The 21,354-nt window shown below is 40.0% G+C and overlaps 2 protein-coding genes across 2 annotated transcripts; one reads left to right on the top strand and one right to left on the bottom strand.

Moving 5' to 3' along the window:
• Positions 1–1,412: 1,412 nt before the first annotated feature.
• Positions 1,413–20,809, bottom strand: LOC136259553 (uncharacterized). Its single transcript, XM_066053022.1, has 6 exons — positions 20,757–20,809; positions 20,425–20,457; positions 19,978–20,196; positions 3,245–3,478; positions 2,710–2,928; positions 1,413–2,666 (listed from the first exon to the last, which is right to left on the bottom strand). Exons 3-6 carry the CDS (start codon positions 20,192–20,194, stop codon positions 1,498–1,500), a joined length of 1,839 nt encoding a protein of 612 aa, XP_065909094.1. The 5' UTR covers positions 20,195–20,196; positions 20,425–20,457; positions 20,757–20,809; the 3' UTR covers positions 1,413–1,497.
• Positions 13,770–15,742, top strand: LOC136259554 (integrase/recombinase xerD homolog). Its single transcript, XM_066053024.1, has 2 exons — positions 13,770–15,240; positions 15,622–15,742. Exon 1 carries the CDS (start codon positions 14,220–14,222, stop codon positions 15,237–15,239), a length of 1,020 nt encoding a protein of 339 aa, XP_065909096.1. The 5' UTR covers positions 13,770–14,219; the 3' UTR covers position 15,240; positions 15,622–15,742.
• Positions 20,810–21,354: the final 545 nt, after the last annotated feature.

The following is a 21,354-nucleotide window of genomic DNA, read 5'->3' as shown; positions in this document are numbered from 1 at the left end:
TTCTTTTGATGCAGAGTTATAGTAGTTGAATGATATAACAAGCAAATGTAAGGAAAGATTAGGAATTTTACAAGCATAACAATAAAAAGTACTTGAACAAAGAGGATAATCACCTAAAGTGCAAATTGAATTACTACTCTAGTTATGCTGGCTTATTGCTAATTATATGGGCTAAACTTTGTAGTGATGCCACGATAGCCATGACATAAAGCTCCATGATATGATATAGGCTTCTTTATGTCGTGACATAAATATCTCCTAATCATGCACACTTTTCCATTCATTTTGATCAAAATTTGATGCAATAAATATGAGAAAAAATTGACAAATAAGTATGAGCAACGTTGGTTGTTGATGTCATAGTTAACAATATTGCTGATGCTTAAGTTGATAATTTTGCATGTTTGAATCAATATAGCTATCTACACAGTTTCATAAGTAACAGCTTCAGTTGTGAAACTTATGTCGTGACATAAACCTCTATGACATGTGACATATGTTGCGGCATCCCTAGGCTAAAGTATAGGAGTTAAATTTATGCTTGAGGTGATGATCCTTCAAGTACTTGTTATTGTGACTACTAGCTTTTAAAATCCTTGACTTTCCTTACTGCAATACATAGACAGACCATTTAAAGTTACTAGCTATACATAAAATTTCGTATTAAGCAGTTTTCCTATCATGGATTTCTAGTTGGTGTCATGGTAATAAATTATCTTAGTGGTAGCTTTCTTTGATTTACCTATATGTGCTGGGATAGAAACTTGTTATACAATTAATCTGTGATAAACTTGATTTATATGTATTATTCCTATATAGGACTTTGATCATCTGCAAGATGAATATACATTTGTTATTGTATTTAACAATTGTTGCTGAATTTGTAATTTTTTACGTTATATTGTGTTTATGAACTGCTGCTGCACAAGTTATGTACCGCGACAACTAACAACAGTTGAAGCACATGCAGAACTATACCATCATGCAGGAGTTTTATGAGTACCAAGGTGGCATGCACCACCACACAATATAATATATGTATACAAATCACTTGGTAGCAACTAATAGCAAACTACACATATTCTAGCAGCAGTGCTGAAGTCCATATTCTGGTAATTACTTTTACAAGATTATGAATCCTTGCAAGTAAACTCAAAGACTCAAAAATAGATCAGGGGTGTTACTTGCCTATAGCTAACTGCAGGTTACTGTTTTGTGAATTGATAAAATGGAAATTTAATATCACTAACTCCTCATCTATAAACCACACTAGCTAGTTAGTTAAACATTGTGAATATTTTTGTCTTAATTTTACTTTTCTAATAGCACAAAGGCACATTTCTGCAAAACTTGCACAGGGAAAAAGTGGAAATTTTGTGTGTGTATAGGCCAACTCAATAATCAGAGCACTATAAATATATTCTTTACTTTATTTGAAAAATAAATTGGCTATCACTTTACTATAGCTACACACAAACACACACTAGTTACATTACATTACCGCAGTTCATATCTGATAGCATTGAGTTCATCAATGACTTGTTTCATCGATGGTCGCTGGCTTGGGTCATAACTGACACACCTGTTAATCAGGGATGAACAGCGAGGCCATCTTGACCAGATGGACCTCAATAAGGCATCAAGATTTCCAATCGGTATTTCCCTAGTTAACATTTCTATCAACAATACACCATAGCTATACACATCGATCTTCACTGTCTGCATGTAGGCAGTGCTTTCCTGTCGCACTTCAGGAGCAGAGTACACAAAACAGCCTGGGCCAACAGTTTGAGCAAGGTGGGTAAACTGAGCCGAACCAAAATCTGATAGTTTAGCAATCCATCCTGTCCCTTCAACAAATTTTAGGAGTATATTAGGAGCACTAACATCTCGGTGGATGAGAGGATGTGGACGGATACTGTGCAGATACAGCAAGCCAGCACTGACATCCATACTAATGGAGTATATATGATTAGGTGCTACGTTCCCCTTTGTTAAACCTTCTCTCAGGTCAGTATCCATTACTTCCGTTAATATTATAGCTGGATCATCCGGTACTGCACCAATAAACTCGAGAAGATTGCGATGCATGCAACGTGCAGAGATTTTCATTTCTTTTTCAAACAGTCCCTTGTAGTGGGGAGATACAATATTCCTGTGCATAACCTTTGCAGCAACTCTTCGTCCGCGATAAAAGGCTACCTTAACACAACCCCATCCTCCAGTACCTAAAATGGTGTCAGAGATTTTGATTTCTTCTCGTGAAACTACCCACAATCGTTCTACTGCTTGGACTGCACCTTCAAGTGATTCAATCCTATCCAGTAGACTCTGTATCACCGTATTCTCCAAGTGGTTACAATGAGCATGTACTGATTGGTTATTATCCACTTGTTTGTCGATCGTATTTTGAAACCTTGCAAATTGCTGTCGAGTTTCATTCTCTAAATGCTGTACCTTTGTTTGTAGTTGTTGTAAATGTTGATTTGTTTTCTTAAGTTCTTGTTGTAGTCTATCATTTTCTCTCTTTTGCCTTTCCATTTCTTGACTTGGTGGTTGAAGTTGCTGAGTTGGAGTAGTCTTGTTCTCCAGTTCACTGATCAGTTTTTCCTGTAGCCCAATTCTTGCAAGCAATGCACAAGCAGTATCTGCAGAAAACTGCTCACCTGTAAAAATGACAGTTAACCCAATAGGTTGGAATATACTTACCAGTTTTGATCAGGTCCACAGCAGACTCTTCACGAATGTTATAATGGTGAAGTGTGCACTCATCTTTTAACTGTTTGCCTGCTAATAACAGTCTCTGTTGGTCAGGTGAGACACCTTCCTTATCTTGTAACTTGGCTTTTACATCCCTGATTGTGTCTGCATCCCTCACATCCAAAATGATCACCTTCCCAGTGAGAGTTTTGATGAATATTTGAAACACTATTTGACAAGATGAAAACAAATAAATACAACACAAATAGTAACTGTATGGGTGTGTGTACAACATGTCAACATATCATTCAATGGTAGAGAAACTTTGAAATTTCTATAAAATACCCTTTTTATCCAAATGTTTATTTGGTGATTTTGTGGTGCTTGTAAGACATATAATAAGATTTTTTTCTGAAAATACCGAAGTCAATTACATTTTGAAGAAGCTTGTTAACTGACAGTTGAAAAATATCTTCAAACATAACTAACATGTCCCAAATGTCTGATATTTCATAATATAGAACTATGAAGTATACAATCTTACTTCCTTTGATCTTGCGTACTAAGCGAAGTTTAGACCCTTCCTGTATGTTGTATTTAGACAACAGAAATCCTTCCTTTAGTACAACTCCTTCATGTATAAGCGTCTGCTCATCAAGTGGAATAGTTTCTTTCTGTTCTATCTCAGTCTTCAACTGTTCTACTTTAGTTCTTGAGGGGACAAACTCAATAGACATGGTCTGTTCATTCATCAGTTGTACATTTAGTCGAGGCTTCCCTGCAGTACATACAAACACAGATACATAAAAATATTATACTCTTCCTATTCGTAACATTTGTGCACTCTAATAATAGAACTTAAAATATTATCTCAAATATCTGGGCATTCCTTTCAACTACAAATTCCACAATGGCATGCATATCATACAGTACGATAGTACTGTATAGTAGGGAACACAAAGGTTTGGGCATGGCCCATGAAAAAAACATCACCCAAAAACCAGCCTCACTACGATGAAGCAGTATTGGTTAGGTAAAACAAGCCTTCAGATCAACCCGAACACTTTCAACAAGTTGCTATGAAATTTTTTTTCAAATTATTAAACGGAATTTTCTAGTAACTGACGGACTGAGTAACTGACTAATGCCTTCAGACAAGCATAACTTCAATAATGGCTAAGGCTACGGGCTTGATTATTTTACTGTTTGACGTCACTTCAGCCGGACAAGTGCCTTTTGGCATACTGCAGTATGTACAATGCATTCTTCATGGACTTACCAGTGTCCTCCTTTGTGTCCCATTCATCTTTGCTGACAGCAAAAGGCATTGATTTGGCGGTAGTGCATGATGGCTTCCCTTTATAATGAAAATCTTCTGTATTTTTCATAGTGGCTACTTTGATTGCAGAGATGCTTTTCAAACAGTTCTTGATTTGTAATGCTGTGTAACGGGTTGAACATAACTGGACAACAAAGCGCAATATATAGATACTTCACTTTTCAGATGATAATTGACAGCTGGGGAGCACGGCACCATTTCTTTCTTTGAATGCGGTATGTGTGGGTTCACCAGTTATAATAATTTTATTTACAAATAAAGTTAAGAAACAAGTACACAAAAAAAATTTCAACTAGAGTAGGAACCATAGCACATCGATAAAAAGTACTGAAACAAGCTGCACGATATTAAATCACAGTAAAACAATAAGAAGTGTTATATCCCCACTGTCCATTTCCATTATGATATCTTGAGCACAGTAGAGATATAACACTTCACTGCTTTATGTGATTTAATATCGTGCACTACTCCAGCTTGTTTCAGTACTTTTTATCCATGTGCTATGGTCCCTACTCTAGTTGAAAGTTTTTTGTGTACTTGTATAATGATGTATGTGTTCTGTGTTTCAACAAAACTCCTTGCCAAGGTTTTCCACTCAGTCCTGTTCTACCACCCTAACGTATTGAATCCACAGCTCATATCAGTGGCAGATCTAGGATTTTTAAAAGGGGGTTTCTGAAAGTTGGTATAGCTGAAAAAGACATTTCTCTGGAAAATTTAGAGATTTTAGAAGCTCTCAGATCGGATTTTAGGCTATTTTTAGTTACCAATTACAATAAATCCAATGCTTTAAACTGTAAATACTATAGCTAAAAATAGGGCAAATATGATGACTACAAGCTGTAGCTTTAATTGTTCTATTAGAGTAGTTACATGACTGCTCTATTAGAGTATCTCGATCGTTTTTAATGCAGTGGGAGATGAAAAGTAAAGTGTTGCTGAGGGTTTAATAGCTATAAATGGTGTTAGTTAAGTGCAACTGCATGCATGCTACTGAAATACAGTGGTATATAGTTGTTTGCTATGACAAATTGTCAGTACAACAATGTTTATGTATTTAGACTGCCACTGAGCTAAATTTAAAAGGGGGTTTCTGTCAAAACCCCAGAAATCCATCTAGATTCGCCACTGCATATACCCTTTTCATTAAAGTATTATTGTGTGTAATCCTCACTGTCAAAATTTTACAAACTGTTAATACAAAACCACAGAAGTCTTAGATACAAGTCAAACTGCCTACTACACACTAAAACATAAACAGCAACATATTAAGTCACCAATTATAGGCATCATTTCGTCTAGCAATTGTAATTCTTCACTGGAATGACGTAAGAACTTCCAGTTTGAACTATTCAATTGACAGATTTTTGCGAATTTGTGAGTAACTCTCTGGTGCCTTGTTGGTTCATTGTTGTGGGATATAATTATAGTCCTTAGTGTTCTGTAGCTTGTTACATCCATATGCGGTACTGTGTGGTATAAGCATTGTACTTGTGGTATAGCATATATAAAGCATTAAGGGTGCTCTGTACAGTTCATGTACGGCTCCCATGAAATTACCATAACTCACAAATGGTTTGGGCAAATATACTGTACTTTCTTACTGGATATAAGCTAACACTAGAGCAACTTTAGTCCAAACCCAATTGCTAATTAGCTGTAGAATGCAAGTTATAATTTTTCCCTTTAACCTGATACTCTCATGATACACTATACATAACAGTACAATTGTGCATTTTTATTTTTGTCTATTAGCTTCTCAATCATCAGATACTCAACCTCTGGTTTGACACTGCCACCCCTCTTTCTTTTCACTTCCATGCTATTTGTCACCTGAAGTTGTTATCAAAAAACTGCAAGCGCTTTTTTAGCAAAATTACTACAGTAACTCATCCAAAATTTTCATGCCTTTTGGGTGAAAAATGACAGATTGGTTCTATTTTAAACATAAGGGTGTAGAATAGCAAGGGGTGTGCCTGTTGCCTATTGCAAAGGTGCTAAAAGTTCAGTAATAAGCCACAAACTAATTAACGACCATAATATTTCCATCAATGTAAAAGATAACTTGTTCCACCATATAACTTGGGAAGCCTTACGCAAACTGTACAAAGCACCCTTAAATATCAAAATAAGGTAGGGATCCAAACAGACAAAAAAAGCTATGTGGTTTTTCTACTTGAGAATGTCTGAGCCATCTTGTCATGCGGCTGAAATGTGTTATGTAGAAAAACAATCCCCACATTGCAAAAATGACAGAACTATGCAATACTGTCATTATTATTTTTCCTTCAAGAGAATGCTTAGCCTAACTAAATAAAGTCTATGCTAAACTCAAACACACAATGCAAAACTTTAAGCAAGCTCATTATACAGAATCAAAGTTAACTGGTGCTTTGTAACTGCCTCAGCATCAAAGGCAGTTACAGGCTCTATATCACGCTCTATATATATATATATCTAGGACATGACGTCACAATAATTATGTGATGTGTGCGTACTGCACATTTTTAGCATAGGGTATAGTTCTAGTAAACTGAAGTTTAGTGCTGGATTTATTGTCAGAAATGGTAATTCACCAAAATAGAAATCTCTTCGTGCATTGAGCTTCATTGAGCTTCAGCGAATTTACAATGAATTTTGCAATAGGGCATTGGCATTATTTAGAATAAATTCTGTGTACCTATGCTATTGTTCACTGTATTCTTAGTCACTAGTAGTAAATGCAATCGGCATCTACAATAATGCAAGTAGCTAGTACGTTAATTTTCATCAAGTAATTATCATTGGAATTCAATTACATTCATACGCATTATAACATCATGTCCTGCCCCCTGCTCTATATCATGATATCGTCCTAACCACAGGGCAATATCATGATATTGCCTTGTAGTGCAATGTATGGAATATAGCCTTGTGGTTTCCTTTGATCTTAGGTGTCAAAGTAGTATATAAAACTGACTCCAGCCTTGATTGAACATGCTTTGCTCCCACACCCTAAATTGTAAATGTTTGTAAATTCAACTATTACAAAATTCTCACTATGAAAATTAATGTGCTACACAGTACCATCATTTCACTACTTTTTATTTCACGGGATCCTGCTTAGTTAGACAGCATCTTTGAGGAATAAATTTATGCCTTGAAGTCGCTGGTATTGGTGTCTAACTGTCTTAGAAAAATGGTCAACCAGCAGTAAAAAGGACATTGAAACTATGCCTCATACTACTGCTTCACTTTGCCAAATCAGTGAAGAGTTTCACAGGAAACTCCCGAAGGCCGACATTTTAGTGTGGTATTGACAAGTATAGCATCAGTTTGAGTATTAAAGAAAAACTAATTAAAGTTGTATACTGAAATAAGTTGCGCTAGTGTACCAGACGAGTACGCTCACAACTACCCAGTCAAAATCAAACTAGCACAAGCAAGTCTCAATGGATCGCTTGTGTAGAAGAAATGAAAGCAGAGTCATATAGCTACTAGAATTGGTGGTTTATAACAAACTTTCAAACTCAATGTCACTAAAGCCCAAGGCCCAGACGAGATACACCTATACACTTGCTACTTTTTGCAGTCACCTATGCAAACCTCTCTGCCTAGTCTACAATCAATCATTGCAATCAGAACAATTTCCCCGGGACTGGTCATTAGCAAATGTTACCCCTATTTTTTAAAGTGGCCAAACAAACCTACCTAGCAACTACCTCCCTGTTAGCTTGACATCACAAGCTTGTAAAGTGCTAGAATCAATTATTTGTGACCACATGATCACCTTTCTTACCGAACATAATACGTTTTCCCTCAACAACATGGCTTTACTTGTCAAAAATCCTGCTTCACCAACTTACTGGAAACTTTTGAAGATTGGACAACTTCAATTGATCAAGGTCATAGTGTTGATGTATTATTTCTTGATTTCAAGAAAGCCTTTGACAGTGTACCCCACCAGAGGTTATTGATCAAATTGAATAGGTGGAAGAATTTACAGCTGGATTAGTAAGTTTCTATGTGGTCGACATCAAAGAGTATTAGTTAATGGTGAAACATCTACATGGTTCCCAGTAGACAGTGGGGTCCCCCAAGGCTCGTTACTAGGGCCCTTACTGTTTATTTTGTATGTAAATGACATCCCTGACTTGATGGACACAAAGATTAAAATGTTTACTGACGACATCAAAATCTATGCTAAGCTTTAGAGATGCACTCCACCTTCAGAATGATTTGGATAATCTTTGTAGCTGGACGAAAGAATGGTTACTGCGCTTTAGTGCCAGTAAGTGTAAACATTTGCAATATGGAAATGCTTCAACTTATGAATACTATATGGATGAAGAAGGATCAAGATCTAAGCTTACTATTGTATCATCTGAAAAGGATCTAGGCGTGCGGATAACATCAAAACTGATTTTAGTCTACAATGTGATAAAGCCTCTGCAAAAGCAATGCAGTCCCTTGGTCTAATTAAGAGAACCTTTAATCACTTGACCAGTGAATCCTTCCTGCTTCTATACAAAACTTATATCCACCCACATTTAGAGTACTGTGCGTCAATTTGGAGTCCGTATCTGGCCAGAGACATTGATAAACTGGAAAAAATTCAACAAAGAGCGACCAAACTAGTCCCAGAAATAGCACACTTACCTTACGAGTTGCGATTACACCATCTTAACTTATATTCATTGTATTGTCGTAGACAGAGAGGTGCACTAATTGATGTTTACAAGCTGGTGAACAATCTTAGCAGAGTCACACCACAACCATTTTTTGTTTTTACAAATAGCGTAACTAGAGGTCACAATCAATGAATTTTCAACAGCAATGTAGACTCACATCCAGGCTCAACTTCTTTACCAACAGTGTGAATAATCAGTGGAACTCCCTACCTGATAATGTCATTGAGTCAAGTAATCTCAACAACTTTAAGAATAATTTAGATCATTTTTGGTCAACAACAGGATATGGACAGACTAAAAGGCCTCTGGCCAACTAACAATATTTTTGTCTATTTTCTATACATGTCCATAATTTAATACTAAAACCTAATACCCAGCCATTTTCTAGGAAAGTAAGACACCAATACCTGCCTTGACACTGCAGTTGTAAGAAACTTTACAACTTTCTTTTTGTAAATATAGAACTTTTTCAAAAAATGATCACGTGATGAAACACTGATAATTGTTGTTAATGGCGTGTTAACAAGTGAAGTTTAATTCTTCTATCTCGGGCCAATCCGATAGTGTATCCGACTGAAGTTGAGACAGATAGCCACTTCGAAACATCTGGTGCCCAACGTGGGGCCCGAAAACACGCCAAACTGAACTCAAGTATGATTGATTTGTTCACGATTTATCTCGAAATTTATTGATGATAAGCAAACCCTCCTGCGACGAATGCCTTCTCGCTCACACTTAAACGCTGTTGTACCGTGGCATAGCACTTGGAAACGGTACCCGAGAAGGCAAGAACCCTCGATATATCGACTAGTTATTCGCTTGTGTGTTTCGATACTGTAGGCCTTCGACACTTGGAGAGTCATGACCAAGGAAGCAAACCACGACTGTTACAAGGCCATTAGAGCCGGACATAGAGGAGCACTTACTAGACTCACGAAGGAAATCGACAAAGTGTTAGCGTCCGAGACTCTGAACGAAGATCACCGTCATAAGCTGAATATTGTACATCGACAGCTGGAGGCGAAAGCAAGGTGTTAACCGAATTAGACAATGATGTAATGAAGTGTTGTGAACTTGGTGAGATTGAAAGAGAAGTACAAGAAGCTGATGTGATCGCAGCTAAAATAATTGAATACAAGGCAAAACTCGACTCTATTATGCGACCAGCTAATAATACTGATCCCCTTGAGACTTCTCCCATTGTCACCAGGCCACGTCTCCCAAAGCGCACCTTGCCCACATTTAAGGGTGACGTTACCTGCTGGATATCATTCTGGGATTCTTATGACTCTGCTATACACAGTAACACTCAACTTTCAACTGTGGATAAGTTCAACTACTTGCACAGTCTGTTGGAAGGCCCTGCTGCTCGTTCAATCAAGGAGTTGACTCTCACCGAAGCGAATTATGAATCAGCAATTGATCTTTTAAGGAAACGGTTTGGGAAGCTCCAGAAAATTATTGATGCTCACATGGAGGAGATCATCAAGATACCTAATTGTACTACAGACAAACCCCAAATGCTCAGGTCAGTCTATGATCAGATTAATGTACATATAAGGGGGTTGGCTGCTCTCAATGTGAACTCGGACCAATATGGTAGCCTTTTAATTACAATAATCATGTCTAAGCTTCCAGATGACGTGAAACTGAGGGTAGCTAGAGAGGCTACAGAGGAGGTATGGAAAATTGACGATTTAATGGATGTTATTAAACGAGAGGTAGAAGCCAGAGAAGCTTGTGATGGCTCGAGGGCCAAAACCCCAGGCACACCTAATGTCATTCCTGCACGCCATCCCCCAACCGCTGGTAAATTTGTCACACAGGGTGCTAGTATTCGATGTGCTTATTGTCAAGGGCAACACTAGTGTATTTCCTGTCGGTTGAATGTAATGAATTAGATAGAAAATAAGCTCCCGCATGAATACTATTGGTGGTCACGTGAGCCTCTCTCACGTGACGTAAAGGTTTATAAGGTTAAGTTAGATGTGATTATTCATTCTACGCCACGTGTTAAGGCTAGTGGGGTACTGTTCTTCGAGTTTCCTACGAACCGTAGCGATGTCTCTAGAAGCTGATCAATTTACACGACTGATGAACGCCATCACCACCACGAAGGATGGCATTGAGGCGAATTTCACGGCCAAACTGGACAAACTCCAGCACGAAGTAGAAGCAAGCCAGGCCAGCACATCGCAAGAAGTAATGGCGAAGATGAACAAGAAGGCCTATCACTTCAAGAAGAAGGGCAATGAGGCACAGTTCATTTTTAATTCAACGGTGGAGGATCACATCGATGTGGCGAAGAAGACCCTGGGGAAGATGGCTCCTAACAGTGACGCAGTCAAGGCTGCCCTAGAAAAAGCGACCACGGAGCTCGATCAGGGTAAGGAGGCCATCAGGGTCCGGCAGAAACACATCCGCATCGCGGACCATTCGGACTGGGGGGTGGTGGCGGAGTACGAAGCCGACGAACTGGCAGACAACTCCGAAAATGAAAAGAAGCTGTACAAGGCTAAAAAGGAGCGGTACAGCAAAAAGAGGAGAGCCACGTTAGACAATGGGCCAGTTAGAAAGCGGGGTAAGGCAGAACCGGCCAATAGACCTGTGGATGTACAGCCCAGACCGCCACCCCTGAAGACAAGACTACTGGGCCCTTGTTACACTTGTGGAGAGTATGGCCACCTTGCAAGATCCTGCAACAAATCCCAGCAACCATATCCTTTTATGAATAAGTCGTATGATGTGTGTCACAATGGGGTAAGGTGCCCTGGTAGTGCAATAGGGCTAAGTGTGCTCAGTATCGAGCAAGGGGATAGTGGTGATGGTCTTGAGCAAGTATTGAATTGTCACCTACATGGTGTTGACAAGGCTTACAGACAAGAAAAACCTGTTAATGGAGCTTCAGAGTATGCTCCTGATAAGGGTGCACCAGGTGTTGATAATACAAAGGTAGGGAAGCCCACTGGTGACCAGGAGGTCATCCCAACCAAGCCAGGTAGCCCAAATAAATATCCTAACCAAGGGAAAGGTGTAACATGCTCAAGTGAGGCATACTCGACCTCTCCCGAGCCTGACCCATATGAAATTTGGGATTTAGAATTCAGCAGATCCTGGGAGGCTGAGGAACAAGGGGTCACTATTCAACAGATAGTTGATGTCCAGGGACGGCTTAAGGAATGTATTGGGATTTGGACAGAAGTGCTGCAGGCCCCAGCTACAGTGCTGGGTTGAATACAAAACGGTTATAAGCTTCTCCTGATGTACGCACCAGCTCCATTTGAGCAGCGTAACCATGCCTCAGCTTTTAACCATCAAAAATTTGTCACTGATAGTGTCAAGGAACTCCTAGCTAATAGGTGCATAAGAGAAGTCAAGGAGAAGCCCTTTGTTTCTAGTCCCTTATCAGTAGTAACTAACCAGGAGGGAAAATGTAGACTGGTGCTCAACCTTAGATATTTAAACCAATACTTACGTAAGGACCGGCTCAAGTACGAGGACCTAAGGATTGCCATGCTAATGCTAAACAAAAACGATTTCCTATTCAAGTTTGACCTAAAATCTGGATACCACCACCTGGATATATTTGAGCCTCACCAGTCCTACCTTGGGTTTACTTGGGAGTGGAATAGTACACAGTCCTATTTTGTATTTACTGTCTTGTCTTTTGGGTTATCCACAGCCTGCTATGCTTTTACAAAGTTATTAAGGCCATTAGTAGGATACTGGAGGGGCCAAGGGTTAAGAGTAGTCCTGTACCTGGACGATGGAATAGTGGCCATCGAAGGTCTAGACAAAGCTATCGAAGCTAGCAAGAAGGTAAAGGTAGACCTGGCCAGCGCGGGTCTAATAGCTAATGAGCAAAAATCTCAATGGGAGCCCGAGCAGAGGTTAATATGGCTGGGTTTTGAGATTAACCTGCATGAAGGTCAACTTTTCATCCCTCAGACAAAGTTGACGGATACCTGCGAATTACTAAAATCATTATGTCACAAACAAGTTATACTAGCAAAGCTTTTGGCTAGCATGATTGGTAAAATAGTTTCAATGTCACTGGCCCTTGGGCCAATTACCCGTCTGATGACTCGTGGCATGTATGCTGTCCTGAATACAAGGGTGTCATGGTGTCAACAGTTGGCATTGTCGGCAGAGGCAAAATCCGAAATGCTGTTCTGGCAGAACAAAATGAACCTGTTCAATGGACAGGACCTATGGCCAAAACCATCAGCAATAAGGGTGGTATACTCAGATGCCAGTAATACGGGGTATGGTGGCTACACTGTGGAACATGGTGGTCAAATTGCAAATGGCCAGTGGTCAAAAGAGGAGGCAGCGCAAAGTTCAACATGGAGAGAATTGAGGGCAGTCAGAATGGTCCTAGAGTCTTTTGAATCTAAATTACAGAACAAAAGGGTGCATTGGTTTACCGATAACCAAAATGTAGTGAGAATCGTATTAAATGGGAGCAAGAAGCTTGCCCTCCAACAAGAGGCCCTGGCAATCTTTGACACCTCAGTAAAGGCAAGAATCCATGTGGAGCCCGAGTGGATCCCCCGGGAAGAGAACCAAATAGCTGACTATATCAGTAGGATGGTTGACCACGACGACTGGATGTTGAATCCACTGGTGTTTGGGGAATTGAATGCCTTATGGGGACCACATACAGTAGACAGGTTTGCTGATGGGTACAACAGCCAAATTCCCCGTTTTAACTCCCGCTATTGGTGTCCAGGCTCAGAAGCTATCGACACATTCACATGCAATTGGGGCAATGAAAACAACTGGTGGTGCCCCCCTATGTTCTTGATCCCCCGACTGCTTAAACATGCAAGCATACATAAGGCTTCAGGTACTCTGATTGCCCCAAAGTGGCCGTCGGCCCCATTTTGGCCCTTGTTGTTTCCCAATGGAACCCACCCAGCAAGTTTTGTAGTAAGGATACGGGAGCTTCCTAGAATGGAGTAGTCAATCATGCCAGGTCACTCGGGGTCCACGCTATTCAAGGGGTCCCAAACACAATGGTACTAGCTTTGCACCTCAACTTCCAGACATCCAAGGATACCTAGTGATGGTTGCAGCCCAGAGAGCTGTTGGTATGACCCCGGAGTGGTCACAGTCTAGAGGGCTGTTGTGTATGACCCAAGAGTGGTCACAGTCTAGAGGACTGTTGTGTATGACCCAAGAGTGGTCACAGTCTAGAGGACTGTTGTGTATGACCCAAGAGTGGTCACAGTCTAGAGAGCTGTTGTGTATGACCCAAGAGTGGTTACAGTCTAGAGGACTGTTGTGTATGACCCAAGAGTGGTCCCAGTCTAGAGGACTGTTGTGTAGGACCCAAGAGTGGTCACAGTCTAGAGGACTGTTGCGTATGACCCAAGAGTGGTCACAGTCTAGAGGACTGTTGTGTATGACCCAAGAGTGGTCACAGTCTAGAAGGCAGTGGGGTATGACCCAACAGCCTGGACCATGGTGATGGGACTAGCTGGTGAGCCTAGTTTCTCTTTTACTGTATGGCTTGTCATTCTGTAGATATATATTCGCAAGGCGTGTGGGCAGCAGTGAAGGAGGTCGAAGACCCAGAGCTTCGGGAACTGGCGGACAAGCTCCCAAACACTATCCTGCATAGTAGAGCAAACTCCACAGTGAAGAAATACCTTGCAGCATACAAACGGTGGAAGAGCTGGGCTAAGAGGTATGGAATGCCAGCAATCCCAGCCAAAGAGCACCATGTTGGCCTCTACTTGCAACACCTTGCCGATACAGTCAGCTCAAAATTGGCAGTGGAGGAAGCATGCAATTCCCTGGCATGGGTACACTCTACTGCAGGCTTAGTCTCTCCATCAGCCTCCCCCTTCGTTAAAGCTATCCTAGAGGGTCTTCAGAGATCTTTGGCTAAACCTGTTGTCAAGAAAGCTCCCATGACGGTAGCTATGCTGCAGCGGATGGTGGAAGATGCAAAGATGAGTGGCACCCTAACTGATTTAAGGCTTACCACTGCATGCCTGTTATCTTTCGCAGGGTTTTTGAGGTTCAGCGAACTGGTGAATATTCAGCCCTGTGATATCTCTGTCTATGAAGAGTACATAGTGCTACATATTCCACATAGTAAGGGAGACCAGTTGAGAAAAGGAGAGGAAGTAGTGATTGCCAGATGTGGCTCAGCCACCTGTCCAGTAAGCAAGCTGGAAGAATACATAAGGAGAACGCAGATCTCATGGAGGGATCAAAGGTTTTTGTTCCGCCCAATATGTAAGACCAAGCTGGGAGACAGGTTGCGTGAGTCGGGCAGCATAAGTTACACCTGCCTTCACAGGCTTTTTAAAAATAAGCTTAGAAATCTAGGCTATGATCCAAAAGATTTTGGGCTACACAGTATGAGAGTTGGTGGAGCTACCAAGGCGGCTAATGCTGGAGTCCCCGACAGGTTATTCAAGCGCCATGGTAGGTGGAAATCAGAAAATGCAAAGGATGGATACATAGAGGATTCATTGGAGCACAGATTATCCGTAACCAAACAGCTTGGCTTATAATGTAAAGCTCAGTTTGTAGTGCAGTCCTATCTTTGTCACCCTAGAGTTGGTTAACAGTTTGAAAAACAGTAGCCCACGTTTGGTGGCGCACAACCCAGTGTTAGTGTGTTGTGGGTGGTAAGGGTAATAGTATGGTGAGGGAGGTGTATTTTCTGTCGGTTGAATGTAATGAATTAGACAGAAAATAAGCTCCCGCATGAATACTATTGGTGGTCACGTGAGCCTCTCTCACGTGACGTAAAGGTTTATAAGGCTAAGTTAGGTGTGATTATTCATTCTACGCCACGTGTTAAGGCTAGTGGGGTACACCCACCCACCCTCCCTAGTGTGATGGTGTTTAAAATGAAAAGATTTTTTATATATTTTCTTTGACTATCTTTAGATAGATTTGCTGATGATAATGGACAAGAGACATGCTGGAATTTTAAACTGATTTGTTGGTGCATACACATACATGAGAGTGGAGCAAATTTAGGGTTTTTCCTGGTAAGCAAAAAAAAAAAAAAAAAAAAAAAAAATGCCTGCCAGGTTTTTTCCTGAGGCTGTTTTGGGCTGGGCAGTCTCAAATTTATTATTTCTCTCTTATCATTAGTTGTTGCTAAGCCCCCACTCTCCAATTGTACATGCATAGGTAGTTGTTGTATGCAGTTGTATGTGTGCAGTTAACAGTTTGAAAAACAGTAGCCCACGTTTGGTGGCGCACAACCCAGTGTTAGTGTGTTGTGGGTGATAAGGGTAATAGTATGGTGAGGGAGTTCAGCCTCCTGTGACAAGGTTAGGGACATTAAGGTTCGTAAGGACATATTGCTTAAGAGTGGCCGGTGCTTTAATTGTTTAAAGAGCAATCACAGGCTTAGGGACTGCCGTAGCCCAAAAACTTGTCGCAATTGTCATCAACGACACCACCAGTCGATCTGCAACAGCCTGTCAGCTGAAGCTGAACCATTTGTACCACAGTCAATTAATGAAACCGTGACAACTGGTAATAAGGATACTACGACCACTTCCTTAAGTAATACCACCAATACACAAGTGTTCAAGGGTGGTGTTTTGTTGCAAACAGCACAAGCCATTGCCTCTGATGAGACTGGTACACAACAAGAGCTAATTCGTGTCTTATTTGATTGTGGCAGCCAAGGTCCTATGTGACAGAGAGCCTTTGTTCCAAACTGGGATTATCCCCTGTCCAGTCTGAGAGACTTTATATAAACACATTTGGGGATGCGCAACACAGGGCTAAGAATTGTAAACTATTCAAGATGTGTTTGTGCAAACCAGGTTCGTCCGACAAAACTGAGATTCTTGCTCTGAGCTTTCCTGTCATTTGTTCTGCTTTACCCCTTGTTTCAAATCTCCACCAATTTACTCACTTAATGGGTCTAGAACTGGCAGATAATTCCGAGATTCAATTGATGTACTGGTGGAGTCAGATTTTTATTGGAGTTTTGTGGGAAGTGAGGTCCATCAGGCTGGTCGTGGCCCCGTTGCTATCAATAGTAAGCTTGGCTGGCTCCTATCGGGGCCCTTGAATTCTGTAGACTATCAGAACATTACTTCTACCAACCTGATACTAACCTATGATGACAGTAGCGTTGCCTCTGCGAACGATGAGCTTGTACATACCCTGAAGAGATTTTGGGAGGTCGAAGCAATTGGCATAACGGATATTCCAGCTGCCCAAACATTAGTGAACCAATTTTTTGGTAACATAACATTTACTGGTGAACGCTACGAAGTGAACTTACCATGGATAGAAGGAAATTTGAATTTTTCTGATGATTGCATTCTGAGTCTCAATCGTCTGAGGTCACTACACCGCTGCTTGTTAAAAGACCCTCAAATATTGAAGGAGTATAACCACATTCTCCAGGAACAACTGTCTAAGGGGATCATTGAGAGAGTTCCAGAATCACAGACGAGGTATAATTCCGCATAAAGGGCCATGGTTCATTACTTACCCCACCATGGAGTGGTGTGGCAGCACAGCAGCACTACCAAACTCCGCATCGTCTATGATGGCTCAGCCAAGGCAGGGAAGGATGAATGCTCACTAAATGACTGTCTACAAGTCGGACCAAATTTTATCCCAAAGTTATTTAACATCCTCATCAAGTTCCGATCACACCCAATAGCTATCACTGCAGACATTGAGAAAGCTTTTCTCATGGTGGGAATTTCCAGTTTGGACCGAGATTTTCTCAGATTCCTGTGGCTTGAGGATCCATTGAACCCCCAAAGTAATGTTACACAGTTTAGATTCACCAGGCTAGTATTTGGACTAAGATCTTCACCAGCCATCTTAGGGGCAGTTATATCACACCATCTGCAGTCATACAAAACCCTTTGCGCAAATGTCAAAGAACAAACAGAGGACTGCCTTTATGTGGATGATTTGATCACTGGCACCACTACTGTAGAGCAAGGGATGGAACTGTATCAGGATGACATGGAAGGTGTCAGTTATTCCATTTCACCATCCCACTTGCTTTATGGCCAAAGAATCACCAGATGGCCCAATAGTGAAGCTTTTGAGGTAGCAAGTACCCATGATTCTTTGGCGAAGAAGAGCAAGTAGCAAAGACACGCAATGAATCGATTTCTCTCTATCTGGAGGAACACGTATTTTTCTAACAAACCTTAGAGAACATAAGTGTGACAAATGGCAATCTCACAATGGACCAAGGATAAATGTTGGAGATGTTGTGATACTCAAAAACGATTCCACCAAGCGGCTCTTTTGGAAGATTGCCATTGTCCAAGAACTGTTAACTGGGAATGATGGGAAGGTTAGAGCTGCAATCATCAAAACAACTGACGAGCAAAACAAATCTTGATTACTGCGAAGAAGCACCCAACATCTCATCCCGATCGAAGTTGGTGAAACTGAAGAGATGTCACCACCACCGTCCACTGATGACAGCACCGCACACACTCCAGAATTAGCTACTACAAGGAGACCACGACGACAGGCAGCAGTGGTGGGAGAACTGAACCGTAGAGTAAACAAAACTTATTACAACATTTACTTTCATTTTGATCAATTGTATATCATTTTAGGTTAGACAATTTTGGTGATTCACTTTCTGGTGAACCACGGCTGGGAGTGTAAGAAACTTTACAACTTTCTTTTTGTAAATATAAAACTTTTTCAAAAAATGATCACGTGATGAAAAACTGATAATTGTTGTTAATGGCGTGTTAACAAGTGAAGTTTAATCCTTCTATCTTGGGCCAATCCAATAGTGTATCCGACTGAAGTTGAGACAGATAGCCACTTCGAAACAGCAGTTAACTCACTAGTATAGGGTGGTGAAGAACACTAGCTAGCCACTACTGTAGATTGGTTGTGGCTATTGTTTTGTTGACAATATTTCAGCGGTAAACAATAAATTCTTGTGTGCACAGTGATAATTAACTGGTGTGGTCGACCATGAGTCTCTTAGTACTAAGAGACTTCTATTGGAGTCTCTTCATGAACAAGAAACTTTAACTTCAAAACATTGCTCACATACCATTTTCTACTTAATCTTTAATACGCTTTGTTTAATTGTTTTGCTATGCGCACCTTAGCTTCACTGTAGAGTACAGCAACCATACCCCCTAATGACCCAACTGTATTTACAACAATACGTTTTGCTACAGAAAACAAGGCATGGTGACCATACTCCTTGATCTATTATAGCTCACGAGATCAGTAGATAGATTAATAAAACAGTTCCCTAATACAATAGTCATGTACAATATTCTAATAGAACAGTCAGCCACATATTTACTAGGTTAAATGCCACAGTGTTTAACCTAGTAATGCAGTGAATCAATGCAGTGAATATTCAAAATCAGCCACCGCCCAATGTTAAAAAAATCACGATGTTAAAGCCTTTTTTGGGGGGGAAGGGGAAACCCCTGCTACCTGTTTTTCGAACTCCTGGGAACCACCTAGCATTCAGATACACATAACTGAAAAATCCATAACTTGGAAAATTTGAGCTTAAACAATGTATTCACACATTTGCAAACAGTAAAATTTTTTATGAACTTTATTACTAGCTACCAATACACAGTTAGATACACTACTACTTTTAATCATTATTGGAGTTAACTGAAAGTTTGGATAACTGGAGTACTACTGTACTGTATGATAGTGTGCATATATCATATTTCCTCATACAAAAGTTGCATTCAAATAAATATTAGTCTTGGTTATTAGCTAGGGAGCTTCCAGCACACAGGGAAATAATTGCCTGATCTCAAATATAGGCCTGGTTAATAATGTGTACCGTTAGTGGCATTATAAATGACATGAGTAGTCTTTGCAAGTCTGTGTGCTTACAGATATGCATCATACAATTCTGTTTAACACTTTTTTGATGATTGCAATTCTGGAAGTCATTTAGGCCTATCCAAAAACCAATGGCCGGTCTCAAACCCCCTTCATTTAAAAGGGAAGGAAATAGAAGCTTTACATAGTAAGCCCTTTTCTAAAATAGTGTTACTCCTAAAAATTGTGTCATGGTGACCTCTATTTGAGGGAACTGTTGTCTAATACAGATCAGTTATTTTTGTCATAACAGGTATGGCAATGTCGGTAAATCATTTCACATTGTCTTTATTAATTGTAAAATGAATTCATTAATAGTTGTAAAGGGAAACAATTCCTACTTGAAAATACAAGAGCCCCTCCAATAAAAAATATATATATTCTTAACGGAAAAGGTTTATCATATGCATGTTGGCAAACCTTTTAACACTAAATTTAGGGTGGACTCATGTTGAATAACACAATCAGTCAGTGTCATATAATCTTCCAACTGTTTCCCAGCATATATTAGTCTCTGCAGCTCAGGTGGTGTACCCTCCTTATCTTCAATCAGAGCCTTTAAATTTCCCACAGTGTCCGAACCTTCCACCTCAAAAGCAAGATTCCTACCATTCAATGGCTTGATGAATATTTTCATTCCTGTGTGTAGAACATTAAATATGCCATATTACATACACGGTACAAATTGATTCAACTTATGTTGCCTAGTTTTGTACATAATAATTACAATGAAAAGATCAAGCAGAGAATTACAAAATCAATCAGGCACAGATTTAGATCTTCGATAAAGTAAATAGCTGTGACTGCACAGCCTTATCCCTTATTGTCCCAAGTATTGCACGCATGCTATAATAAACATCTACCCACCAGCGGAAATCGCTTTCTCTCAAGTCCTTAGTAGCGCTTGTTTGATTAGATAAGCCTTTCAATCAGGCTTCTAGTGCCCATAGATTCTAATTTTAAAGCGATACTGTAGTTCTCCAATTGATGGTGCGAAAAAGTTCAACACAAATTTTTAAACAAGAACTTCATATTTTTGTTTTATAAAATAGTTCTCCTGAACTGATTCTTCCTAAACTTGAAACACAACAGAAAGATACTGTTAACAGATAGAAATAATACAATAGCTGATAAACCTTTGCATGACGATTTTGCAGCAATACAAAAGCATGCGCATGCTTGCACATGCCTATAACACACAATACAGTCTCTCAATCCTTCGCCGTAGGCTATACCAGCAATATAATCATTCCATGATTAGCCCATTCAATAGTTTTAGTGTAGGGAGAGAGAATTCAGCAGAAACTATCCTGTGAACTTCTTCACTGCCAACATCACTCACACAAATTGTTCTTGAGGCACGGGTAATCCATTAAACAATCTTACAGCTCTTCTCTCGTCTGAGCATTATTCAGAACCACCCTGACTACTATTTATAGGTGTTACCTTATATAGCCACTACCAGAAAATGTGAAAACATTACACAAAATCGCTTATCATGGATTTAAAAAAAATAATGCACACATTTCTATAACATGGGGCATTAAGGGTTAAAGGTGAAATGATGGTAAATGCCATTTTTCTTAGAAATTTATTTTTTCTTAGTGCATCCCACAGCTTGGTTGAGTATGTACTTCAAGAAATATTCATACTTGGAATAGCGGAAGGTTGTAGAACTGCAATAAATTTTGCCTAAATAGCACAGAATTTGTAATACTAATTATACCGCAAGTACAGTGAAAGCAAACGGCGATCAGCAATAGCCATAAGTAGTGTGCCCCTTTGGTGTGCACACAA

Source organism: Dysidea avara, chromosome 7 (assembly GCF_963678975.1).
Source record: "Dysidea avara chromosome 7, odDysAvar1.4, whole genome shotgun sequence".
In the NCBI taxonomy this organism is placed as follows: domain Eukaryota; kingdom Metazoa; phylum Porifera; class Demospongiae; order Dictyoceratida; family Dysideidae; genus Dysidea; species Dysidea avara.
This window is presented reverse-complemented; position numbering and strand designations above follow the sequence as displayed.